This window comes from Toxoplasma gondii, chromosome VI (genome assembly GCF_000006565.2).
Source record: "Toxoplasma gondii ME49 chromosome VI, whole genome shotgun sequence".
NCBI classification, from domain to species: domain Eukaryota; phylum Apicomplexa; class Conoidasida; order Eucoccidiorida; family Sarcocystidae; genus Toxoplasma; species Toxoplasma gondii.
The window spans coordinates 1,128,428-1,154,124 of NC_031473.1; the positions used below are offsets into that span (position 1 = coordinate 1,128,428).

At 51.1% G+C, this 25,697-nt stretch overlaps 5 protein-coding genes across 5 annotated transcripts; 1 reads left to right on the top strand and 4 right to left on the bottom strand.

Moving 5' to 3' along the window:
- Nucleotides 1-826: 826 nt before the first annotated feature.
- Nucleotides 827-2,200, top strand: TGME49_240270 (hypothetical protein). Its single transcript, XM_002366605.1, has 2 exons — nt 827-1,058; nt 1,652-2,200. Exons 1-2 carry the CDS (start codon nt 844-846, stop codon nt 1,701-1,703), a joined length of 267 nt encoding a protein of 88 aa, XP_002366646.1. The 5' UTR covers nt 827-843; the 3' UTR covers nt 1,704-2,200.
- Nucleotides 2,201-4,202: 2,002 nt separating this feature from the next.
- On the bottom strand, nt 4,203-13,992 carry TGME49_240280 (S1/P1nuclease). The gene is made up of 11 exons (XM_002366606.2): nt 12,160-13,992; nt 11,084-11,174; nt 10,711-10,766; nt 10,332-10,400; nt 9,825-9,909; nt 9,149-9,216; nt 8,193-8,388; nt 7,224-7,345; nt 6,074-6,298; nt 5,385-5,442; nt 4,203-5,109 (listed from the first exon to the last, which is right to left on the bottom strand). Exons 1-11 carry the CDS (start codon nt 12,262-12,264, stop codon nt 4,865-4,867), a joined length of 1,320 nt encoding a protein of 439 aa, XP_002366647.1. The 5' UTR covers nt 12,265-13,992; the 3' UTR covers nt 4,203-4,864.
- A 1,498-nt stretch (nt 13,993-15,490) lies between these two features.
- On the bottom strand, nt 15,491-18,039 carry TGME49_240285 (hypothetical protein). Its single transcript, XM_018780586.1, has 3 exons — nt 17,368-18,039; nt 16,456-17,303; nt 15,491-15,980 (listed from the first exon to the last, which is right to left on the bottom strand). The coding sequence occupies exons 1-3, from the start codon at nt 17,477-17,479 to the stop codon at nt 15,870-15,872; spliced, it is 1,071 nt and encodes a 356-aa protein (XP_018637631.1). The 5' UTR covers nt 17,480-18,039; the 3' UTR covers nt 15,491-15,869.
- A 1,551-nt stretch (nt 18,040-19,590) lies between these two features.
- Nucleotides 19,591-22,222, bottom strand: TGME49_240290 (hypothetical protein; the record flags this gene model as incomplete). The annotated part of the gene is made up of 4 exons (XM_018780587.1): nt 21,677-22,222; nt 20,633-20,882; nt 20,138-20,243; nt 19,591-19,716 (listed from the first exon to the last, which is right to left on the bottom strand). Exons 1-4 carry the CDS (start codon nt 21,852-21,854, stop codon nt 19,591-19,593), a joined length of 660 nt encoding a protein of 219 aa, XP_018637630.1. The 5' UTR covers nt 21,855-22,222.
- Nucleotides 22,223-22,706: 484 nt separating this feature from the next.
- TGME49_240295 (hypothetical protein) lies at nt 22,707-24,461 on the bottom strand (the record flags this gene model as incomplete). Its single annotated transcript, XM_018780588.1, has 2 exons — nt 24,028-24,461; nt 22,707-23,322 (listed from the first exon to the last, which is right to left on the bottom strand). Exons 1-2 carry the CDS (start codon nt 24,282-24,284, stop codon nt 22,707-22,709), a joined length of 873 nt encoding a protein of 290 aa, XP_018637629.1. The 5' UTR covers nt 24,285-24,461.
- Between the last annotated feature and the right edge of the window lie 1,236 nt (nt 24,462-25,697).

The following is a 25,697-nucleotide window of genomic DNA, read 5'->3' on the forward strand; positions in this document are numbered from 1 at the left end:
TGACTTGAGGCAGAAGAGTTATTCTTCGGAAACTAGCCACGAATTCTTTGCAAATACAACACACGAGGAACGCGAGTCGCATATCTCCTTGGCATTTAGCCAATGAAAATACGCGATCATACAAGGTGTTTGTATCGATCTCAGGATGTCGGTCTAACACCCCGTTACACCCGGCGTTCAGTTCACACACACAAACCACGCTGCGCAGGCTGTGCATGCACGAATTCTATTTTCCTCGCTTTGCGGCGTTTCCTTGTGCCCGTCTCAGATTTTTTCTTCCTTTGAAACGACAGAAATTCCCTCAAGCTATCCATGTTCTTGCCATGCATGCATGCGGACGAGAGCAAAACAGTTCTAAGCGCGCTTTTCTTCGTGTTTTTCGCATTACCCGCAAAGCCAGGCATGCAGAGGGGATCTTGCTGAAAGTGAAAGTCAACCTTTTTTCCGATTTAGACGCCGTGTGTGTTCTCCCACTTCCACTTGCGCAGTTTTCAAGGTTGCATGCATTCGCTTCGACATTTTTCTTTGCCGTATTCATCGATATCTGAGGATGCATGCGAGTCTGCTCGGCCACCGCGTTGCAACGAGCCTGTCTGTCACGCTTCGAGCGTCCCTCGTTTTTTTTTCTTTTTGCGGCGCCCGACCTGTTTTACACTTCCACTCACTTTCCTATCTCCCAGGTATTTGACACCTCCCTCTCCTTTTTGTGTTAATCATTTCCCTCGTTCTCTCACTCCATCTCTCGTTTCCGATCTCGCTTCCTCGCTTCGTTGACCTCTCCTGTCCTCTCTTTTTTCTCCCCGGCTTTCGCGCTTTTCGCTTCTGTCTCTTCTGCTTTTCGCCATGGCGGTGCCGAAGGGGAAGCGCAGCAAGCACAAGTGCAAGCAGCGCCAGTTGATTTACTTCTTTGACCAGTTCGACGGCGTCTTCAAACGCAGGCGAGAATCTTTTTACCGGTCCTTCTACAATCCTCCGTACTTCTCTAAACAAACAGAGCAGACCAGCCTTCCGCCCTCAGTTTTGAGACCATTCAGGTTCCCCGGCTTCTGGCCAGGAAGGTTCGTCTCTGCTTTCCAGAAAAAACTCTTTTCTGTCTTGTGTAAATGGCATCTCGTTTTTCACGGATGCAGTTCTGCACCTCCCATATGCAGGCACTCATATATACAGATATATATATATATATATACAGATATATATATATATATATACTTATATATATGTCTATGTTGACAGACATACATATATGAACATGTTCTATGGATGCATGCGCAGCTGTGCATATTATGCGTTTACGTAGAAGCAGGCAGAGATATCCGGGGATACGTGCATGCATGTGCGCCTTACACTTTCGCGAGATGCATGCATATGCCTTCCTTTTTTTTATCTGAAGAGGAAGGACAGCCGTCATGTAAGAGTGGGATCTGATATTTGTTGTGCCTCTTGCTCGTGTGGAACAACAGAAGCAGCTGTCGAAGGACACTCTGTCCAGCTCTCCCCTAAACCCAACGCAGGTGTCATTGCGTATCTGTACATACCCTCCTAGTTCTGTGCGTCGAGATGCATGTGCATGCGTTTCCATGGTGAAGCGTCCCCTGCGCCTTCGTTGGATCTTCCAGGTGCATTTTTTGCGGCATCGCTTCCTGCTGTGCAGATTTGCCTTCAAAATGGCGTCGTCGATTTTGACGCGCGGGAGACTGCAGTGAAAAAGGTTTCATTTCCGTCTCTGGCGGCTCTGAGGCTCGCTCTGAGAACGGCACCCCCTTCGGCCGACAAGCATCTCGGCCTCGAGAAACTTGAAAAAGAAGCGAGAGGTTCTCTTGGAGACACCATGTCTCAAGCCTGACTGCAGACAGGAACGCGCCTCTTGCTTCTATCTGCGAAATCGTGGGGAAATGAAGCTCATCAAGGAGCGTAGAAATATATTATTTGCATGTGTTTATTTATGTATCTATGCATGCATATGTGTCTATACATACATACATGTATATATATATATATATATATATATGTATATGTATATGTATATATGTATATTTATATACATTTACACATGTAAGTATGCAAATGTGCTTTCGAGAGCATTCGCCTCTCTGAGGTCGATCAGGACGTTTTGCATGCTGCACCGGTGATCGCTTGCCCTTCCCATGCACACATGCAAGTATGTGCACCTGCATGCATGCAGTAGAACATTTTGTGGGTCTTTATGCAAGTACAAAGCCCAACAGGAATAATAATGGAAAGCCGTGCATGCAAGTCGACTGCATGCGCGTATTGCTGAGGAGACGCACTTGTATACATATATATATATATATATATATATATATGTATATTGGAGTGTACATGTGCAGGCGTTTCCGATCTAGCGAGAGAGGCGCTTGGCCTAGCCGCGGTTCGAAGCAAGGTCTCTCTCTTGCTTGCACGCGTTTGGCTTCCGTAGCGGCGCGCTTCCTTCCGTATTTTTGATCTTTTTCAGCTTTCGTTTTCGTGTGTGTCGAAGGAGAAATAAAAGTTGTGGATTCACACGAAGAACCTACAAAGCTCGTCCTTTCTTCCCCAGTTGTCTTTTTCCGAGTCTCTGTCTCCCTTTCGTTCTTCCAGTTTCGCCTCCCGCATTTCTCTTCTGTTTACTCTCGCTCGTGTGGGGAGGAACTCGTTCGGCGTCAATTCGATATGCCTCTTTACCTGCTCCTTTCCCTCCTTCCACATGATCTTCGCAGCTGCTCGCTCTGTCTCTTTAATTAATAATGTGCGTAGACTCAAGGGGATGCGTCCACACACATATTCAATTATATACATAAATACTATATGTACACCCTTAACCCTATATATATATATATATATATATTATATTTATATGTATATATATATATATTATATATATATATATATATTTATACAGTTATATACTTGTGTGTATGTGCTTCTTACTTCGGTCGTGCTTGGCCCATAGGCGTTTGCTTGGCGACCGAGTTTTTTCTGAGTGCTGGCGTAGCTTTTTTCTGATGTTTTACGAATCGGCAAGTTGCTATCAGAGCTGCAGTGACTTTTTGGAGTGGTAAGAATTGATGCAGAAAGTGCAGGCGGAGTGAAGGCGTCGACGGAGTTATCTCCACCAAGATGTCGCCTCTTCTGCGAAGTCTCAAAACGATTGGTGGGGCAACGACAGTGTTGAAGGACTAAATGCATCGCACATTCTCTCGCGTTAAAGAAATCTTGCCAGTTAAAACGCCTGGGTTGTCGAACGGGAAGCGCTGGACGCGTCGTTGCCACCGAAGTCGTAGAGGCCTCAGGGGTCTGTGTCTCATTTATCTGGAACCTCTACGAGCATGCCTTTGCTACCGTGTCAAATGTCACGGTTTCCTTCGAAATTGAGGCTCCTCCACATCAGGTCTCATCTGTTCTAGGCGTAAGAGACGGACTGTGGGTTTTCCGCGTCGTTTGGTGTCTAGAGGAAATACGTGGATATATTCCATCGTCAGAGCGCGACTCCTGACGTTCAGGTCCTCGGCCTTAGATCGCGTTCTTCGCGTGAGTCGCTACACACGTCTCTCTATCCGCGGAAAAAAATCGAGAGGTTCCGCACCGACCAGAGGAACCCAACACATCGCGGACGCAGACGCACAGAGGCGAAGCAGAAAGGGGGAATCGCCGGAAAAAGCGCGCAAGAAGCGTTTCTGAACAATCTGTTGGCCGTGCAATTAAGCCCACAAACCACGAGCGTCAAGGTCCCAGTTAGTCCGTGCACTGTACCTGTCATCTCACCAGTAGATGTTGCCTCTTTCTGGTCTGAGAATCGAGAGTACGCAGGGAGCTAGACAAACAGACAACACACCGTTGACTGGAGGGAGAGAAGAAAGTCAAGAAGGAAGTCCATCGTTGAGACAGAGCAAAAGCAGCGAAGCACGCGGACCACCGATTCCGCAAACGCGTCTCCCCTGGGGGGCTTAGATCCTAAACGTTTCTCTAAAGACTCACGGATGCGAATTCGAGAGCTGCCGCCGAGCGGACAGCTGATTCAAGCGATTTGCGTCGCTTGTTGCATGCGGACCTCTGTGTTCAGTGAGTAGCGAAAGGTTTCGCGGTGCGCTGTCTAGACCAGAGACAGTGTTGCTTCGACTGAGACAGGAGAGGGATACGCAGAGCCTCGATCCTTCAACGCCTCTGGGGGGACTTCACGAAGCGTCTGGATACAGGCGATTCATCGATCAGAGTGTGTGCCGCAGACTAAAACTCGGAAGGAGACGAGCGAAGCAAACGGCATGTGTGGACTATCATTTCTGTACAAAAAAACTGAATCAGGGAACCGAGGGTGTTGCGAAAAGCGCCAGTCTGCTTCACACGCTGTAACAGCCAATCTAACATCGTGTGCCAACTTCGGCCTTCCAGCGCTTTTCGTCTCGAAGGCCAATGCAAACGTTCGCAGGTCCTGCCCGTTACTCGGCGAGTGTGACTTGTCGTTTGCGACTGAACGCAATTACAGACATCGTGTAATGCACTCGACAGTGTCTATACACAGGGGTACCTACAAAACATCCACACGCATCCACTAACCCTACACATATATTATATATTATATATTATATATATATATATATATGCATACATACATACTGTCCATCGCTGCATGGAAGGAGAACCGGCTGAGGTTGCAACGGCCGATTCGCCTCCGTTAATTCCAGCAGTCGCATGCAGCTTTCCACGCCTTCTTCCAGTCTCCTCACGCTATGTCTCTTCACCTCTCCAACCTCCCTCCGCCTTTTTTTTCTGGAGACCCAGTGGGCTGTCCTCTGTGTCGGATTCTGACGCGGCTGTCTTCCTTGCATGCAGGTTTTTGCCTGAGCGCATGCATGCCACTGCGTCGCATTTAACTGTCTTTCATGCACTCCATTTCAACGCGCCTTCCGCCAGCGGGCGCTCCTGTGGGAGGCAGTTTTGTCGTAGGACTGCCGCCTCCTCTCTGAAGTGCATGCGCGGGCGGCGTCGAGTAGAACCGCGAAATGTAGACGAAGAAGAGCAGAATCACGAGGAAGATGGCAAAGTTCGTCAGGAAGTTCTTCAGGTAAACCATCGACATGTTCTCCACGGCGAGTGGCGGGTCGATCGAGTCGACTGAGGAACACAGACACGGAACGGAGAAAACCAACAACTTGAAACGCACTCGGCAACCTAGCGCTTCTGCATCCGAAAGAGCCGAGCTGCACCCGCGCGCGTTACTGTGCAGGCACCACTGGCGCCTGGTTCGCGAACGCAGTTTTCGTCAAGTACACAGAGCATTCCGTTCGACTTTTTCGACGGTCTTTGCTTTCCAGAAGAGCGCGAATCGCAGGCTGGGCGCCGGCATTCACTCGAGAAACTCCATCTCTCTGTCTAAGAACGAGACCTACCAACATCCGCGACGCCGCTCCCTTGTCGCAGTTTGCCGAGATCTTTGCTTTCGCGAACCTGAGGCAGTGTCGGCAGAACAAGTCACAGAAGAAGCCCCCGATGCAGGCATGTCCTCCCATTGTCTGTACATTTTCTGGAATGCATGACATCAAACAGAGACACCGTCTGCGCGCGTTCTTGCAGAAAGAACCTCTCGGAAGGACACAACGAGGACTCCCTCTCCCCTGCAGTTCTCTCTCAGTTTCTCCCTCTGGCGGCTTCTCTTCACGTTGCCTCGGTCGGTCCGCTGAAGAAGAAACCGTTAGGTTCACTGTAAAAGACAAATGAGTATGCCATTCGCGCAGCTAAGTCGACACCCCGCCTGCTTTGGAGTTCACGAACAAGAGTTCACCTTTCTCAGGGATTGATAACCTGCTTTCGCAACCATACATTTCGAACTTCGAGATGCTGTACAGGGCGCCTCCCGACAGCTCCCTCGTTCACCGGTGTCTCCGCGCGATGCGCGTACACGGGGGATAACAGTACTCTACATTGTACTCTCTACATTGTCCCTGTAGAAAGCCTGATGTGCCGCAAGGCTCATGGCGACGTGGAATCGAGAACTTTGGCATTTCCAGCTCTCATGAGAAGTCCGGAGGCGAAGGTTTAACGCGTTCGTGTCGGCCATTCTCCGGAACGGTTGCCTCACCTGGAGAATGTAGTTCATGACGATGGCGACTCGGGCGCCAGCCAAGAGAATGCGTTTCTTGAGAACTTGGAAAAGAGCGAATTCCGCTGCCGCGTCGATCTCGAAAAGAGGCACATCACTGCTTCCATCGAGCACGGCTTTCGCGTACTCGTCAACGGCGTCGGAACCCAGAGCGTTTGCGGCCGCTCTCGCGTCCTTCCCGGTCTTCCTCACATGCGGATACACCTGAAAAAAAGGAAGCTAGGATGGAACGCGTTCCTGCTGCCAGGGCACACCTGTCTAGGAACTGGCAGGACGCCGGATCACTGCCGGTGAAAGCCAGACTCGCACGGCGAATGCAGGTTGACACAAATGGAGGTTTTCACTGCGACTCGGGAGACCGGGTCGGAGAGTTTCCTCGAAGGGAAGAAAGCTCTGGCTACCAAAAAAAGGGAGAAGAGGAAAAAGGGAGAGGAAAAAGAAGAGCACACGTGAGGCGAAAAAGGAGAGAAAGAGAGAGAAAGAGAGAAAGAGACCAGTGGAGTTGACCGCGCGCAAGAAGACTAGTTCCACAGACACGACTGCACGCAGTTCTTCCTCCTGAAAGGCACTCTTCACTCCGCAGCCAAGATCTGCTCACGAAGAGGCGAAGACCTCTGGACTCGTGAACGCAGGCGCGGAGCCAGAGGGGAGAAACAATTAGCAACAGCGAGGTGAACAGCAAACACACGGGATGACGAGAAGGTGTGGAAACAGGAAAGGATTCGACGCGAATGCTGTGGAGGGGGGTGGGCGGAATCTGGAGACTCAGACAGGAACCAAAGTTCGTCGTCGACTGTCCTGCCCGCGAATTTGAACGCATGCACACAAGAAGTCGAGAAGGAAGTGAAAGCCACTGAGTCCTCGACCTGGAATTGTGGGGGAGAGAGGGTGAAAGAGAGAAAAAAGAAAACAGCGACCGGCGGTCGAGACAGAAACCGATATACACGAGAGGAATAACGCATGGAGAGAGATGAAACGGTGCAAGGAAATTGATAAAATCGTGCCACTCACATTAATCAAGAGTTTTTATTCTCTACATAAATACAAGGTTTGAATTACACTCGATTATCTATAAATACTCTACTGAATTGAGTTCACCTCCGCCGTTTTAGAAAACAAGTGAGCTCACCTCATTGCAGAGAACAGCACGGTTCTCCTTGGCCCACTCAGAAAACATTTTTTCTTTGTTCGTCGCAAACAAAGACTTTTCAGAGTCGTAAGCTCCCTTGACGGAGTTCACATGCGTCCAACCTAAATATGCAAAGAACAGCGGGGGAAGCCCTTTCAAGACTCCCGTTCGTCCAGCGCACCTTGACTGGAGGCAACGACGAATTCCACATTCGTTCGTTCCTTTCCTCCTGATCTTATCGTCTTTCCACCTCTGCCGAAGAAGCTAGGAATGCCTAGGTGTGATGGGCGACATCCGAAAGAAGTCCATTTCCCTCCCCCCCATCGGAGACCGACGGTCTCTCGTCACAGGGAACTCCTGGAGCGGAGCCGTCCATGCAGGCAGTTTTGGTCGAGCCGCAGCACACACGAGGGTGCAAGCAACAAGCCCTGAGCTTCGCTACCTCATCGCTACTCCTCTGCGTTGTTTGAGTGGACGCTGTGTGAGCAGACCAGTTCGCGGAGCGGCGTAGAAACATTCAGCGAGGAAGGGAGAACCTTAGCGTCTGATTTCCAGTGCAACAGAAATCTGCCGTCGACGACGACTCTAACGCAGCATGAACAGCGTTCCGGCTCCCCGTCACTCCACATGCGACAAGGGCAAATCACAGAAGTGTGCAACGCGGAAGCGCGAGCTCGCCGTCGGCCTCTTCGAGGAATCAGCTTCTCCACCCCCAACAGAGACGGTCCGCAGCGTCTGCTTTTTGCCGGTTCAGTTGCCTACTCGATACCTCTGCGTGAGCAGCGAAACTGGTCACTGCTGTCGAAGCCTACGCAGTGACATGGTTCTTCTCGTCGGTCCGCTACGAAATGTCTGTCTGTTCACCTCGCAGCCCAAGGGTGTCTGCGCCTCTACGCGGAAAGTCGCGAACCGTTAGTTCTCTGCCTGCCTGTCTCTACCACACGCGGGACTCCCTTCGGAGGCTCTCACCGGAAAACCAAAAGTACTGTCTCTGCTTCACAGTTTTGTCGACCAGCCCAGCTTCCAGGAAATTGTACAAAGTCGTCAGACGCATTTGTTCCCCGTCGCTGTACTGCACGACAGCTCTCCTGCCGTAGTCGTCATCCGCACTGCCCATGTGCAGCGGCTGGTGCATGTCACCGACCAGGTTGATGATGTACTTCACCTGGATTCACAACATCGCAGAACGACGAAACGCGCCTGAAACAGAGGCTCGCGCATCCGACAAACCCCCCGAGTTTCGCGCTCAAGGTCGCAGCCAAGGCAGTCGGCAAAGGTCTCCAAAGTTTCACTCGGGTGCATGCATCTCATTGTCGAGCTCTGCCGACTCCCTTTCCACAGCTACGTTGAGAAGCAGCACGGGCATTCAGGGCAGCGCATGCAGAGATCCGAGACAACAATCTACGCAGCTGTGTCGGAGATGCATCTGCCGAGCGAGAGTGGACTCGCGCCGCCCGTTCAATGAAACGGCATAATCAAACAGCGACGGGGAGAGTTGAATTTAGGGAAGACCAGGTTTTCATGCAAGCGTAGCAGAGCGTCACCACACAAAGGACGTTGACCCATCTTGGAAGAGAGAGAAACAAACGGATAAGACATGTCGTTCGAAGAATTCAGGACAATAGAGAGCTGTGAAAAAAAAACGTTTCCCTGTTTTACTGGGTACGAATGCTCTTTCAACACTTTAAAACAAGACACAGAAAGACATGTAACCTGCGGATTTCGCAGTTGACATTCGTTCCGAGATTCTCCCATAAAAAACAGTGAACGGAAGACTGAAGACATGGAGAGGCTTCGGAGGAAAAACCGTCGAACCCTCTGTGTGTATGCAAGAAAAAAATGCCAAGGAGAAATACCCACGACGCATCTCTCCCTCGGCCGGTCGCGAGGGAGATCGAACATGCGGATGCACCGAAAAAACTTACAGCGTCTGCATCTGTCGTTTTGATGTCGTGAGGGAACACAAAGTTCGTCGTTGTGATGACGTCCGGATCTGCGAAAGAAAACAGAATCGCAATCGCATGCACGTGATCGCAAGGCGCAGCCCCTTGGGTACTTGGAGGATCCTGCGTCTCTGATTTCGGACTGAATCGACTCTACAGGTCGCATCTTCCTTGCCGCATAAGTTTTACTTCAACTCGTCTAACATATCTGCAGCCTCAAGTTTGCTACCGGACTCAAGACAGCCCCGTTCAAGGTCACACATCTTGCATCGCTTTTTTGACGCAAAGCAAAACACAGCGTCTTTACATCTTCAGAAGTTCATACATATCCACGTACATGTAGACGTATATAAGAACATGCATATACTCTCGTTGTGCTGGTGAATCTGTCGGTTTCTGCACCTCGTGAAACGCCCGCCCTTTGTCTACAAAGAGAGACGCAAACCCAGTCGGCGGCAAAGGGAGTTCGGCTACATCGACGCAGACAGAAAAATACTTGCGGACGAGAGTATGAGCATCTGTAACAAGAGATGGTGTATCTCCGTAAATGGCGCTTCCTTATGTAACAGAGCGGCCTTTGCATGCATGTAGCAAGAACGAGTTGCTGTACAGACACTGGGGTTGTTTCGGCTACAGGAGATCCCCTCAGATTTCGTACTTGTTTGTTCCACTTTGTTCTGGTCTGGGTCGACCAGGTGGAAGAAGAAGTACGTGAGAGCCTCCAGGAGGCAATTGCCTTTCACCTGAAGACACGCAGAGTCCGGACTTCTGACTCGTCTGCGTCGCGGCGTTTGAGCAATTCTTGAAACATGACGCACCCTCGTTTCACACGCATAATACTCAAGTTCACTTGCATACTCAGTTCGATATGTGGATCCGAAACAAGGATACACACGACGGAACGGTAGACCGGCAGACTGAGACAACGCCAGATGACGATTTCCAGCCTTTTCTGAGAGTCACATACGCTGCATGCACAACAAGCTTCTGAGTCGGAGCACGACTACACACAGGCAACGCAGACAGACGCATCTGCAGAAATCACAAAGGGACCTCCACGTTATTCCATGAAAGGATATTCCTGTATCTCGCTCGATCTGTGCCTAAGGCGCATCCCGGCGCTCCTGCCTCAACGCTGTCCTTCCTCCTGCTAACTGTGGCTCACCTCGCAGAAAGACTTATCCAGAATGATGTCGTCAGTGCGCAGAGGCTTCGACGGACATGTAGGTTGGGACTGGAGGAAAGGCAGAGGCAAAAGATGAAAACGATTGATGAAGTTGAACAGGAAAGAGGCCTTCCGCTTTCTCCTTGTGTCTGCGAGCATCGGCGGACAGCGATGTTCGGAGAGAGAGGCGCCTTCTCTTTGCGCGTCGTCTCTTCGAAGTGTATCCCCTCTTCCTGGCGCGAATACCTCGACAATCAGCACTGACAACAGAACAAGAAGAACGATAATGACAAGGAACTCCTTGCAGCGGAAGAACGGCCGAACGGTAAAGACGACCTCGCAACATCGTCAAGCGACAAATCACCAAGCAGCTTCCTACCATGAAGTGAAGTCGCGCTGTGTCGGGGTACTTGTCGGAGACGCGGTGCGCCCAGCCTGAAGGCGCGAAAGTCGCGATCGACACAAACTGAAAACTGCTTTCACATCTCGTGGACATGCATCGACGCAGAGACCCCAAGAACGCGTAGGCGACATGAGCGGCGAAAATGTCTAAGTCGCTAAGCAGTGAGCCAACTCATGGATGCAGATCGACGTTTGAACGCCGAAACAGGAACAAGACAAACTCCTACAGATGGCGACGACCTGTGCAGACCTGCAGCATGGCTAAGTCTCTTGTTGAAGACCCCACGGCAAACTACGGATCCCAGAGAAAGCGTTCCGCAGTTGATGCTCCAAACTGCATGCAGTCGAACCTGCGACATCGGCGAGGTCTTTTCCGTTCAGCAGTTTTTTGAGAGCTTGGTTCGCCGACGTGCTCAAGCCACTCAACGTCGTCATCGACACCTGCGAAGACCGGAAAAGCAACGCAAATCTGCGTCTTCTTTCGGACGGTGGAAGCATGCAGAGACACAAAAAAAAGGAAGGACGCGAGAGGAGGCACGAAGAAAAGGATGCATGGAGAGACCCACAAAAAAAATCGCATGCAAAGAGAGGCGTCCGCCGCATGAGCGTCGCCTGCTCTTTTGGGGGTTCTGCGGTGTACGTCCACGGTCAGCGAAGAAGACTCAAGGAGACTCGCTGGAATTCTGAGAGCCGCACCGCGGAACAAACATTACACTTTTAGTTTCCTGTCATTCGAACTGCATGCCCGTCTTCCCCCGAGAGAAGAGAAACGAATCGACCTCGTCAGAAACTCAAGCCTCAACCAAGAGGTTCGTGAAGCTTGCGTCCTCTCAACACTGAGAGGATCGCGCAATACAGCAGCTCTCAACAACGCTCTACGGCATGCGCCCAGAGACATTTTCGACGTATGGACGCTTTCGAAAATAGCTATACGCATACATGAAGATTTACACGAATATATATGGGGTATACGTATACGCACGTACGCATATATATATATATATATACGTATATATGTATATACGTATATATGTATATATGTATGTATGTGTATTTTCTATTTGTAGTTAACGGCATACGCAGCTATGTCTGTTCAGTTCTGCACGCAGATATGAGTGCGTGATCAGGGATCTGTCTCTCGAGAGACGTCTGTTTCTCGCGCTGCGTCGAAGGTCTTTGTTCACTTCATTCCACTTTTCGCTCAGCGAGGAAAGCTGCAGTTAGCGCGCTCGAGGTACGCTGACTGGGGACTCCCGAGGTCCGGCCGCCCCCGTGACTTCAGGCGATACGCAGATACTCTTCGGCAGAGATGAACAGGCGGTTCGACAGAGAACACACAGAGAAAAAGAGGAAGGCATGCCATCAGACCCTAAGGGGGAATTCGGCGTCCTCAACTCGTGCCATGGCTGCATGCATTTTGACTCACGGCTTCATGGGCGCGAACTTTGAAGGCTTGAGCACAGGAAATCAGCGAAGATCCGCAGAGGAGACAGAGGACGAGGCCTGCTGCTGTCGACCGAGTCCTCTTCATCTTGCGCTTCGAGAAATCCAGCGGAAAGCAGAGAGGAAGGCGAGAGAACGACGACGACGGCACCGTGAGAGGAGCAACAGCCAGAGGAGTCTCGAACGACAGAGACGGAGAGGGCAACAAGCGTCGGCAGGTGGAAATTTTCGCAGAGGCCGAGGCAAACCGAGAAGAAGCGCCTCACAAGAGAAGGAGACGAGCGGCGATGCAACGCGTTACACAACAGAAGGCAGGAACGGCGACCGAGGTAAAGGGAGAGAGAGGTCGGCGTCCGTCACGAACTGTGAGGAGCGATTCACCGAAAACGAGCAGCCGCGGCTGAGGCGTGAGGGAGCTTCAAGTCTCGCGCTGCATGCACAGAACTTGCCAGTGAAGAGTGGAGGTGACCCAGAAAGCGCGAAGTTGTTGTGCAGGCGGACCTTGCGCGACAAGGAAAGCCGCGCCCAAGAGGCGACCCCTGCGGGGTGTCGCTGTTGACGTCGAAGGAGACAGAAGCGAAGGATCAACGAGATCCAGCGAGCGAAGTCAGGAGAAACTCGCGAACCGGACGCTCCTCGGTAAGCGTTCGTCACCCGTCTTTTTCCACCGCGACTGCGACGAGGTCGCCGCCACTCACTCACTCACTCACTCACGATTGAAGCGATTTTGGGGAGATTCACCGATGCCTGCGCAAGGGCAGAGAGGGAGACGAAGCCGATACACAGGGTTTGAGGAAAAATGTGTGCCTTGGAAAGGCGAGTTCCTTTTCGGTGCCCGGACAGGCGTCTGCGGAGACCGACGGTTTGCGGAGAGACAGGCAACAACGCAGAGACCAGCGCGTACGAGAAGTGGACAGGGACAAGGCGGAACAATGGATCTGCGGCTCAAAGCGCGTCTTGTGTGTGAAGCCAGCCTGCTAGCGGATGGATTTGAAGGGAGAGCGGCAGGAACGTTCGGCGAAAAACCGAGAGATTCCTGTGTTGAGGTCACAGAGAAAGTTCTTGGGAAGACGCTGAGGCGCAGCGCCCCGGTGTTGCTCGAACAAACGATACGCCCGGTGCCCAGCGGCCTAGCTCCAGGAGACCTTCAGCCTCCGAGAGGCGAGACGACGGACGCTGAGAACGTCCTTTTTCTGGAAAAAGTCGCCGACTGGAGTGTTTGTGTCTTCGGCAGGCAAAGAAGGCCGAGGAAAGCAAAAGTCCGGAAAAGGTGCCTTCCTGCATCCGGGGAAAAAAAGGAGACGCCCGGGGACACTCTCGGGGGAACAGACGCCTGCGGAGAATCTTGTCGGCGAAACAGATGCGTTGAAAAAAGAAATTGCGAGAAAGACGGAAAACAAGAAGCGTTTTTGAAAAGGAGGTGGACACAGAAAACTGGTCTTGAAAACTTCCCCCTGTCTTGCGGCACCTCCGCGCACGCGCTGGCTGCGTGACTCTCAGAGGTGTGTATCTCGAGAGAAAACTGGGAACGCCCTGGCGACTGGCTTTTCTCTTTCCCCCTGTTCTACCTCAGGTTTTGGTTTGCGGCGAAAATGCAGGGGTCGCACTTTGGTTGGAGGCTGTTTGATAAGAAGGAGAAGCTTTCTTTCCGCTTCTCAGAACTGGGGACTACGAAAGGACTAGGAAACGCAACACACGAATGCGCGAGAAGCTGACGAAGCATCGGTTGTGACGTTTTGGGGTAACCAACGTTGATCGAACAAGAAAGCGTTTAAGACAGACACCGTTCTTTCAATTTCTCTCTTCGGAAACAAAAGCGAGGCGTGAGGAGACCCAGAAGCTTCTTTGCTAAGATGTCCAGGCGCAGAGAACAGAAGAAGCAAAACACACGGGAAGCTCCCAGCCTGTCTCTGTCGCTACTGCGATACCTCCCCCCCTTCTCTCTCCCCTTGTTCCACTGTGTTTGTCTCGGTGCCAAAAAGCCGATTTTCCGTCGCGGCAAGCTTGCCACACGTTGCATGTCACTGCACATCAGTGTGTGTAGCGAAGTCTTCTCTGTTGTCCTTTTTGACTCTATTTTCAACTCATACCGCCACCGACGCACTCGCAACAAAAGAAGCGCTTTTTTGTTATCGCCCCTGAGGTGTGCCCTCACGCAGGACGCTTGGGAGATCTTGAGGCGGTTTCTAGCGAAGACCCAAATGTTCAATCGCCGACAATCTCGATCTGTAGTCAGTGAATGGACAACAATTCGGGTAAAGAGTGTGATCTTCGTCATTACTTTAAGTAGTGCTATTCCACTAGCAACACACATTGTACACGGTACATTCGTACCTAGTATTTCACCTCAACGCTCTCGAATGAATTCTACGCGTATATTGACCAGCAGCGTGAATGACTACCGCTTCCAAAGAAAAGCGAAACTCTGCCCCTTTTAGCTGTGTCTATAGAACGAGCCTTCACTCGGTGTTTTGTTTTTTCTGGAACGGTCCTTGGCGTAAGTCTTGAGGAAACCTTGCGGAAATACACCACGTTCGGTGCGACTGAAAAAAATGAGCAAATCCTTACGACCAGTTAGCCATGTAGTTTTGGACTTTTTTCTGTAAAATACTTGGGGCAATTCTCGTGCAGTTCCGAGACAGAAGACCTTTGCTTTCAGCTGGCGGTTCTGCAGAATAATTTCACTCTCGCTGCTCCTAATTTACTGAAAGAACCAGATTTCCTCGCTTTCCCTACTGAAGTATCGTGGCTTGTCAGCAGTCGGCGACATTTTTTGCGTTTGTGGCCGCTAAACCGCTGGTGTCCATGTGTATATCATCTGGTTCAGCATTAAAATCGTTCTGCAAAACGTTGTACCCCGTCGACATCTTTGGAGAAGTCCTATCCACTGTCTGTGGGGTCCGGGGTTTGACTTCTATTCAAGAGGACACACACGCCTTGCTTAGTGCTTCGTTCGCCGGTCTGCATATGGCCCCTCACTGAACGTTGTTCAACGTACGTCGTCGTAGTTTTTTCCCGTGTGTGGTTGCATGCTTATGGTCGGTAGATGCGCATGTTCTTTGATGCAATTTGGACCAGGGAACCGAAAAGCGTTTGCATCATGCATGCAGTCATCGGCGCAACAGATGATCCAAAAGAGTGCGTCATTTCAAGAGCTCTCAAGCTGCGACATGTTTCAGATGAGTATAACATTCTCTATCTTTTGCTGTAGACCCTCCCGCGCGACAGGCAAAACCCACGACCATCTCCGACATCCTGGACAGTTTGGCTCTTTCGTTGAAGAACATAATTTTCCAAACACACCTTGGTCACGGCGTCGTCCGGCAATCCCGCTACCGAAGAAAGTGCTAAACACATGTGTCCTCAGTCCTCTTCAGTCCTAATCTAGAAGAAATGTCACCTTTGTCAGCAAGCAAAAGCCACGAGTGTGAAGGTGCAGAAACGACCCAGAGATCAGAGAAACACACGACTCTTGAACAAACGGTGCAGAGATGTGTTCAGAGTATTCTTATGTAAGCCGATACGGCCACCCAGAAGTTGCACAGACTCTCAATCCTGGTGCGGTCGAATCCATTTTTAAATCCAACACCTCACTGCGTTCCCATGTGCGATGTGAATACGTGCATCGAGAGTGATAAATGTGCAGTACTGAATCGGACAGTTCGCTTTCGCATTTTGCCTGATACGCCGACATCACTCGTCCGTGGGTTCAGTTGTTTGTTCGTGTCCTTGTGGAACGACGATGGCCGGTCTTGCTTTCAAGTACAGCTCTCCAGGGAAAGATTGTAGGAGGGGCGCCACGCTCTGCAACAGACACATTCACAAAGCATAATGGAAATACTAAAAGACGATCAACACGAGACCGGTAAAGGAGGAACTAAAGGCAAGTCGTTGTATTGCGGTGATGGTGACGAAGCAGGAACAACTGCAGTGTGTCGCTCTCGAAACCGTGAATGCCACACACACACAAAAGATTATTGTGGAGGAGATCCGTATAGAGACGGAGCTGTTTTGTGTCGGAGCCGACGTAGAAGAAGGGAGTGCGGCGACGACGGACCGGAATGTGGCGCTAACAGGAAAATTTGATCAGATAACCAATTACGCATCCTCTCGTGTGTTCTTGCCAACAAATTCAAGGAGGCCGGTAGAGATGTCGCTGGGAGCGTGCAGGTGTGCCAGTGTCTGCTATTGTGTTCATATCTACTCCTCCGAATGTCTCAACCTCTCGAGGAATAGTTTCCTGTGGTCATGAGCATGTGTCTCGTACTGCCACTCTCACCTCTTGCACTGCGTTCTTCCACACAACATCGAATCCAGCATGCGCCCTCGCCGCCAACTCCGGGACATGCTCGCTAATCCACGCCCAAATCGCTCCTCTAACTTCTTCAATAGTGAAGCATTCCCTCGTTTCGCTGCACTTCACCACTATCAAAGGTCCTACAACAACATCCGCGCTGAAGACGCCTTGTCCTTGACTCTGACTGTGCTCATCCGCTTGGGTCTCTGTCTCGGTTTCTGAAGAAGCACCTGACTCAGCATCCGCCGAAAGATCTGAAGTCAGACAGAATCGGGGGTTTATATGACTCCCGGAGTTCTGTTGGTTGTCTTCTGTGGCATTCACCGGTTCGGATCCTAGATTGCTAGTCTTTGATTCATCGGTGGCTCCGGACGTCCCTAAAGTTTGTCTCTTTTTCCATGTCTCTTTCTGGTGTGGCTCCTTGGACGGCAGGTCACCTGCCTTCACACTGCCGACGTTCATGCTACCCTGCACGTATCTCTGGGGGTCGTCTGAAGACCGTCTTGAGGTGTTGCCCTCTCCATCCTTCATCTGTGCTTCTTCAGCCTCTTCCGGTCCGCTGCGTACTCTTCTGTCTGCTTCACTCGCCTGACCAGTTTCTCTCCTTCCTGCTGCACGTGGAATGCGCGGAGCAACCTGCGTCTCTTGAGTGACCACCGCTGCACCACTGAGTGAGGAGACAGGGTCCGACGGGGAAGAGCCGTCTCCGTCTTCTCTGTCGCTGCTTTCTTCGTTTTCCTCTCGTTCGCTTTCGTCTTCATTCTTGTCTTCTTCAGAGCGCACCGACGACCGTGCTACAGCGGGCGAGGGTGCGACAGGTTGGGGGACGTCTGTGAGGACGAAAAGCCATGACGTGGAAACGGAATCGACGGCCTATTCAGACACGCGTCCTACATCCACTCTGATACCTGCCTGCTGCCAGACTGGACAGCCGACTTCTTGCACGTGATCCAAAACCAAGAAGCAGCCGCAAGCGCAACGCTGCTCTTAAAAAGTGTCTAATCATTTTCGAAACGGATCTGGGCCACCCTTCGATTGGCTTCCGTCCACTGGTGGAGACTCTAGGCGGTAGGCCAGAGGCATGCGATGGTGTAGAGAGTCCATATGGAGGTTGAAAATGCAAACAGTGTTACGCATAAGCGTGTGACTGCCGCTGTTTGTCATTTCAGCAAGCCTGGCTGTTGGTGCAGACGCCAGATTTAGCCGAACATATTTTACATCACACAGTAACCGCTACCGCCTCAGGAGTTAGAGCTGTATTTCAATCTCTATGTGGCTACCCCACCCAAGGCGGCGTGTGAAACAAGGTCCGGAGAATGACGTCGGTTGTTTATTCGTTGTTGCATGCGTGCGCACGCATGGAACGCTATGTGACGAGGGTAAACGAATCACGAACTGTTCTTCTAACCAACCTTCCCTAGCACTTGCCTTCGACTCTGAGTGTGAAACGTAAGCGTCCTCTCCGAATGTCCATCACCCTCCGGTCTCTGATACGCCGCATGCGTGCATGTTCTTCATGTTCACGCTGAACACGTTCAGTTGATGAGGCTTCACGGAAAATCTCCGTCCTAATAAGACTCTTTGTGGCATTTTCGAGAAGCTGCATTCGACATACAGAGTACACACGGCAGCATATCTGCATGAAAACAAATCAGTACATATATATATATATATATATATATATACATATATATATATATATACATATATATATATATATGTATATAACCACGAATGCGCACATACGAATCTGCATTAGGCTGGAACAGTTTTGTAGTGGAAGCGCCATAGACCTACTTCCGTATCCTCGACGAACCCCAAGACCGACTGTATATTCCAACATCTATGTCTGCGTATACGCATCCATATGACTGCTTGCGACGATAACCAAACTTCTCTGCTTAGTTTATGTATATTATATATATATGTATATATATATATATATCAGGAAGCACACCTACCACTCGCGCTGTTTAGAGAACGATGAGACCAACGCTTAATACAGTGGTGTTTGTGCGCCGTTCTGTATAGGTCATGCACTGTCAACTGTAGGCCCATTCGTGCCGCTTCGGTTGGACAACATTTGTATACCAATTTGTGTCCACAACAGTCGCACTCTCAGTCTCCTTTCTGTTGTGGGGTGGCCTGTCCGGAAGCGCCGAAAGTGGTTGTACATCACCTCCAGTTTCGTAACTGGCTGCAGTGCACCTCCGATTTGTCTGAATCCCCTTCGAGTCCTCGGCAGTGTAACTGGTACTGACAGTAGCACGTATCATGCTTGTTAACTACTCCCCCGATGCATGTCGAGGCAGTTGTCCAAAACCTAAGAGTCATGTGTTTGATTGGCCATTAGCCGCTCGAGTGGTACCGTCATGCAAGATGCTTTTTGCAGTTTCAACTTCAGGCGCAACGGCCACGAGGCCAGACGCCTTTCTGAGGATTTGAGGATCCAGGAACGAGCTGTCGACAAATGTGTGCCGCAGAGGAGAAGTATTCGGGAAGCGTGTTCGTGGTAACATACAGGAAACCGGTGAAACAGGATCAGGACTTCTTCCACTCTCGAGAGGCGTGCTCGCTTTCCGTGGTGTCTAAATATGGATGGATGCGCTGATGAGCATCCACCTCCACTCAGGAGTCTGTGCCTATCCTTTGCCAAGAGAATTCCGCAGCTTCTCGTTGTTGCATTTAGGTACAAGCAGCATTCTCCAGGTGCTACGAGCATTCCGTAACTGCCCTCGACTAAAAGGTGTCTCCGCCTCCAGTGAGTTCGAGAGACCTGATCGGCGTATGGCAAGTGCGTGTGGGGTGCGGTCCTCCAAAAAAGAGACGACACTGTGCGGCCCACCATTCTGACGGCCCAAGAGGTCGTTTCCAGGAACCTGCTACTCCCATTTTACGGTGTGTCACAGGGTGTGTCGCTTCAGTTGTTATCTGACTGGTGCCGCAGACCTGAGGGCTTCCACGTAGCTTCTTGCGTCTGTCGTGCCCACCAAACCGTGGCGATTACCCTTTTGGCAGCCGCCTCGTCCGTTCGTTTCCTCCCCCTTTTATTTGTGCTAGCTAACAGATGTCGCTATCACTCCCCCTTCGGGGGAAATGCGGCAGAATTCCGTTTCTTTACTCAGTGCCGGTCTCGAGAGGACGCACCACGAGCTGCGCGAGTCTTGCCTTGACGTCTTTGTTCAGTTGCAGCATCGCAACCGTTTGGACCGCAACAGTGTTGTCTTCAATGAAGGCTCCTTGCTGCGAGCACACCGAGAGACATCGAAGACTGTCCACACAGCAACCAGAAACCTCTTGTCCCTGCATGACTTCAGACCGAGAGAACCGGTGGCGGGGCCACAGGTATACACTGTCACGCATTCAACGTGGACAGATACTGTTCTGTACATCTAACCTACAGACATATAGACACTTCGATGTAAGCATCATTAGAGAAATGCGTATGTGTGTGCGACGATACAGCAAGCGATTGTCCTATCGTTTTGTCCAGTAGAGAACGGAGGCGACGGCGGAATGTCACAAGAGGCTCATCCTGCTGTGAAAATGAAGTTATCCACTATTCAACCTCTATTCCGATATAGATGCATTTTTCGACTGAGATGATTATATGCACTGGCATGCGAGCAGGTATACTTTCATAAAGCAGTTTGGACATTCTCACCGCTTGCAATCCATCAAGACAACCTTCGACGAGGGGATAGAAAGGGGTTCGCTCTGCAGCCTCGACTGCCAGCAGCTTTCTAATCAGGAGTCCCTCTTCCTCAATTCTGCAAATAAGGAACCGCCCTGCGTGTCACTGATTTCAACCATTGCATGCAGTTCTATGGCGTTTTCATACGTGTCGATCCTAGCAAGAAGCACACACGTGGATACTTCTCTGATGTCTTTTTTGCAGCATCTGAAACGGTATTGTACGAAGTCCGCGCAGAGATTCCCGATTTGCATGTGAAACTACAGTGAAGTGGATAGATAGCGCGAGAGAGACATTCCTATGCAGAGGACAGTCTACGTCTGATCCGAAAACCTAGCAAGAGGCGTCTATATTTATCTTCCTGCGTACAGGTAGGTACAGACAAGTATGAATGATGTACGAAGGTGCATGGGAGTATCTATAGATGGTAGACACTCTCCCCCAAGTCGAGTCTTGTTTTCCTACCTTCTTTCATTAAATTCAATGAGTTTTCGCATATTTTCCACCCGCTGCCATTCAAGGCGCTCTGCCTGTGCCTCGCGATCGAGGCGGGCTCTACATCTCTGCTCGCATGCCTCTCTGTACGCTGCCATTTCCTCGAGTTCTCCTTCGTGTACCAGTTCGCTCTGCACCTCTTCGAGGGTCTTCCAGACGAGAACTTCTACCAAAGGAGACACTTCGTCTGCGAAATCGAAGAGTTCTTCGTCTCCAAATACTTGCGCCAATCGTAGGACATCGGAAACAGAAAACAAATGGAACGTTATATAGGCGTGAAGACCGATCCCCGGAGCTGGAATCGCGAGAAAATCACCGTTTCCGGCGTTTTGGGTCATCTGGATCTCTACAAGACACGCCTTTGCTAATAGATCAACTGACCGAAACGAGAGGAACGTTTTTGGGGTGAGCCGGCGCAAACAAAAGAAGAATATCTAAATACAACTCTGTCTCGCTCGTTCACCCTCTCTGAGCAAGGAAACATTATGAGCGACATGCACACACATGTGGTAACTACTCGGCAGTGTCTCGGACTTTCGAGCGCGCAGACGCCTGCAGCATGCGACAAATAATCGACAAACGGTTCGGCCGACCAAGAGCTGCAGGATCCGCAACTCGAAAGCGCCTTAGCTCGCAAGAGTTGCGGGGCAGGTGACATCTTCCGGCAGAGGTGATCCTCAAAGATGATTTCCCACCGCGACGAAGGAACAGACATGGGTTGTCATGTTTGCCACCACAACGCACAAAGCCAACTTTCCGCCCTAGCGTCTTGTTTGCACACATAAATCTCCTTCCTACGCATCGATATATACGTGTGGAGAGACACATGGTTTGTTATGAGGTAAACCATTGGGAGATGCACATACGCGTTTGCATGCATGTATGCATGTAGACTTGGTTGTATGTATCTTTGTTTGTCTGTACGCGTACGTGTGAAGATCAAGTGAGCAGGATCGGCGTGTCATGAAGATTCAGTCGGGTGCCGAAAAAGCTCTGGCTGTTGCCCGCACTCACACTGCGTCGAAGCATTGATTCCTCGCTTTGCTGGCATGTAAGGCTCGTCGCCTCTCAACGGCTGCAACTCGTCTGTTTGCGTAGGCGCCGTCCGCTCTGCAGGCCTTTCGTCGCCTTCTGTCTGCGAGAGGAAGACACAGGCCTCTGGCACAGAGCGTCGGTTCTTCGGCTTCCTCATTGGTCTTTTTTTCGGACAAAGAAAAAATAGCCCGTGGTGTAGCGACGACGCTCGTCCACAGAGTTCATCCCTTCGGGGACAGTGCGTGGGCACAGAACGAAAAGGCAAATTGCGTCTACCAGCACAAGGCGAACCAATCTCGCCCACACACAAGTCTTGCGTTTCGAAGATTTCCACGAGGAAACGAAGTCCTTTGGTAGCTCACATCGGAGCCACCAGAGACGGACGCACGCGCGACACTGCGGCGAAAGTGACGCCACCCAACACCCCGTGGGTGTGGGCGGAGGAAGCAGGCATGTGAGCCACGGACCGCTTTGTTTTGAGTGCCATGCCTTTGCTCTGGAGCCCAACCGTGATTCTTCCAAGTTGTCCTTGAAATCGATGTTTCAGAAAAGGCGCGTGTACCTACATGACTCCCCAGTTGAAGCAACACCACGGTTTACCGGACTAAAGTCGAACATTTAGGTAAACGGCTTCTTCATCCGCTGGGTCACCATCAACTCCCTTGCTTCGACCTCGACCCGACTACGTTATTGCAGCACGTATAAAACACCTCAAGTAAGGGAATACGCAAGAGCGAGGCTCTCCGCGTGTCGTCGAACCTATATATATATATATATATATATATATATATATATATATATATAAGTATATACATGTAGGTCGTTACACAACCTACATCGGAACGAATCCATTTCAGACCCGCACCGAAGAATAGGGTGACATGGTGGCCTCCATCCAGAGGGACACCGTCATGGATGTCCCCCGGGATCCGAGGCGGCACTTCGACCCTGTTTCCCCGGCGTTGGCAGCTTCACCGTCGGTTCCCTCCTCATTCGTCCTGCACATGTCCTAAACATCATCAGCGTTTTGCGAAGGTTGCGGCCTCCCCGAACACCTCTCAGTCCCTGCCGGGGGGTCGCCCTCCTCTCTGTAGCCTACCATGTAGGGACTCAGGTCTACTGGGGTTCGCTCTGGTTTCGGCAGCGGGACGTCGACGAGACTCACGCACTCGAAGTCTTTCAGGTGACGCGCAGTTTGCTTCGATTTCCTCCCGCTTCCGGCCATCCGCGTCAGAGTCAAGGCCGTTTGCGCCCGGGAAGGTGCACTCGTGTTGTTTTTGCGGGTCTCTGGTCTCGAGTGCTGCCGGTTTTCTGAGGAATAGATGACGCTGGAGCCCGCCGACGTGGAATTCGACGACGCCCAGGAGAGCGACGTTCCGGGGTCGGCTGCCCAGTCTGTGTCGTCCGAGAGCGATCCGATATGATTTTGCACATCGGGAAGTGTGCTTCCAGAACTTTTGGCGAAACTCACAGCAGCAGCTCTGCTGTCAGAAGGCGCTGTAAACGCCCCCGTCACAGGAAGCAACACTCCCGCTGTACACCTTGGGGCACGCGAAGGCGCGGTTGTCCGGGAGAGGCGGTTCTCCCGGCCCTGGCAGTCGCCCGTAAGTTGTGTGACGAAGGACCTGCAAACCAAGGGGAGAGCAAGGTGAAAATAGCCGCGGTCATGAAGAGCGCAAGCAGAGCCCTGCAGAGAGCCAGGGAACTTCGACTCGGGTCAAGGCTTTCCCACATTTAACGCGCGACCGAATGGATTCCAAGGGCTAATACTGACTGCCTGCGCATACGCACAGACATCTCCAGGACGAACGCCAACAGGCAGTCTACTTAGATTGTCAAAACACGCCCTACAGTCGATATATGCGGCTGGCGCCTCGAACAGAATCGCAGGGAACTCAGGGGGTCCAGACAAAGAGAAAGGTGTGCCTAGTTAGTACCGTTCAAATGTAAAGACACGATGAAGAGGACATAAATTTACATATAAGTATATATATATATATATATATACATAAAAAATTGTATATCTCTATGTACAAGGATATTCTCGATTTACTCAGACCTTGTTTGAAGGTATTGCTGGCATCCGAGACAGTCAGCAAAGCGGGAAGACCTGCATCTGCCAGGTTAACCTGACTCAACTAAGTTCCTCTGAACAGCGACCCGGAAGCCTACACGTGGTCCACGCAAGTATGTAGATATGACTACGTTTAAGGGACTGGATAGAGTTGAGGGATTCGGTTAAGAGAGGAAGCAAACAAGCGCGCATGTAAGAACACTGCATGCGACCTTCACGCCGCTGGCTGCCAGCATGTCGCCTTCTTTGGCCTCACCTTCTTGCGACGGTCGTGGCACCACTTTTTGCTCGGTTGGTGTGCTTGAGCGGGGGAAGCGGAAACGCAGTGGGCTGCCTCCCAGTTGAGACAAGCAGAGTTGTTGCTGTCGGCCCTCGAGGGTCCTGGTTAGCTGTCGCCTGCTGCCTGGCATACGCTGCAGACTTGCTGTGTCTCAGAGGCTTCCGAAGGGTTTTCTCTGTGCCCAGAGAAGACGCACGAGCGTCAAACGCTGCTGGTGGAACAGAGGATTTCATTTCGAATCAAGATAGGAAGAAGAGGGTTTGAAAGGCGTTCAGCACTGAAGAAACGGTGCCGAAGAAATGCTTCTAGCGCGTTCCATCGATATCGTTTAGGCCAGTGGTAAGGTACATGCACGCGTGCGTGTGAGCATCAGAGTACATTCATGCAAATACGCATATTCGCCGTCAGTGTGTGTGTTGCGTCAGCGCAAGGTACAGACACAATATCGGATGTATTGGAAATGCTCCCATGACAGTCGTACACGTGAATAGACAGCCGGGGTTTTCCTGGTCTTCGGGGAGGCGTGCACATGAGCATGAGTAGCGGCAAACAAATGACTAGGACGGAAGGACGAAGGGATTCTTGGTTGAAGCAAATTATTGTGACTAGGTATCCCGTCGAACAAATAACGCTTTCAATAAGATGCGCGGCGTTAACGAGCTTATGATGGGGACAGACGAAAAGCTACCAAAGCTGTAGAAAGGATGGGTCGACGCGTAGACAGGCCAACTGCGTGCGTCAGCAGTGGACACCTGAGAAGTCTGTGCTGTCGATCTTGTGGTGTCCAGAGACAAACGCGCGCGCTAGAAACATGCGAAGGGCTGTTTTTCAACAGGATGAAGCAGCGCTCAATACGCACTTGTGCCGTATTCCCTTCTTGGGAAGCAGTCCTTCCGCTACTCCTTGAGACTGTACAGCGACGGGAGAGGACGCTCCCGACTTTCCAGAAATGAAATAACACACTTGTAAAAATAAGGGAGATGCTGTAATGACCGGCGGCGAATGCCACAGCAGGACGAATACTGCCGGAGTCCCACACACCCACGACGGGCGTTCGGTATGTGCGACACCAGGTGCTTCCTAGACCACACTTTGAGAGTGGAGATTCGAATTAGAGGTTGTATGCGCCATCAGAATGTCTCACATGTACATCCTCTGACGAAATCAACGAAGGGTACAGTTCTGTCTGGGCAGAGATAGATGGAGCTTCACCTCTGACCAGCTCGTCACCACCGCGTTCCCCTTCGGATCTCGCCGATGCTAGCTAGCGTAGCTGGTGGGAGACGGGTTGGCATTGCTGAGTTAGTTCAACTGTATGCGGACTAATCGAGCATACTATAGAAGGGAATGAGTGCGGCGGTAAACGTGCGAAGAACTATTTCTTGAGAAACATTCGGATGAACTTCAAGACAAGTGTCGGGTACGTACGTGACCCACCACCTCGAAGGCTGTCGGTCGTCTGATAGAGAACCGATCCGTTCCGTCGTCGGAACTCCTGCCCAAGAGCTGGGGATGAAATGTCGATTGGTCCCAATGAAAGCTGTACAACTGCCAGAACTGCTTCTTAGAGCATTTCCGTGCGGGGCGGTGTGCTTGAGGGGCGAAAAGCGGCGCAAATCTGGGAGTGGTCACTCCGATGTGATGGC

What these genes read in the sequence shown, in the direction of transcription:
- TGME49_240270 (XM_002366605.1), top strand. Translation starts at nt 844, where the DNA reads ATGGCGGTGCCGAAGGGGAAGCGCAGCAAGCACAAGTGCAAGCAGCGC. An exon ending in CCCGGCTTCTGGCCAGGAAG is followed by an intron (nt 1,059 to 1,651) that starts GTTCGTCTCTGC and finishes CCTGCTGTGCAG; the next exon opens with ATTTGCCTTCAAAATGGCGT.
- TGME49_240280 (XM_002366606.2), bottom strand. Translation starts at nt 12,264, where the DNA reads ATGAAGAGGACTCGGTCGACAGCAGCAGGCCTCGTCCTCTGTCTCCTC. An exon ending in ACAGTACTTTTGGTTTTCCG is followed by an intron (nt 7,346 to 8,192) that starts GTGAGAGCCTCC and finishes TTGCATATTTAG; the next exon opens with GTTGGACGCATGTGAACTCC. An exon ending in GTGCTGTTCTCTGCAATGAG is followed by an intron (nt 6,299 to 7,223) that starts GTGAGCTCACTT and finishes CCTTTTTTTCAG; the next exon opens with GTGTATCCGCATGTGAGGAA.
- TGME49_240285 (XM_018780586.1), bottom strand. Translation starts at nt 17,479, where the DNA reads ATGATTAGACACTTTTTAAGAGCAGCGTTGCGCTTGCGGCTGCTTCTT. An exon ending in AGGCAGGTATCAGAGTGGAT is followed by an intron (nt 17,304 to 17,367) that starts GTAGGACGCGTG and finishes TCGTCCTCACAG; the next exon opens with ACGTCCCCCAACCTGTCGCA. An exon ending in GGAAGAACGCAGTGCAAGAG is followed by an intron (nt 15,981 to 16,455) that starts GTGAGAGTGGCA and finishes TGTCTGTTGCAG; the next exon opens with AGCGTGGCGCCCCTCCTACA.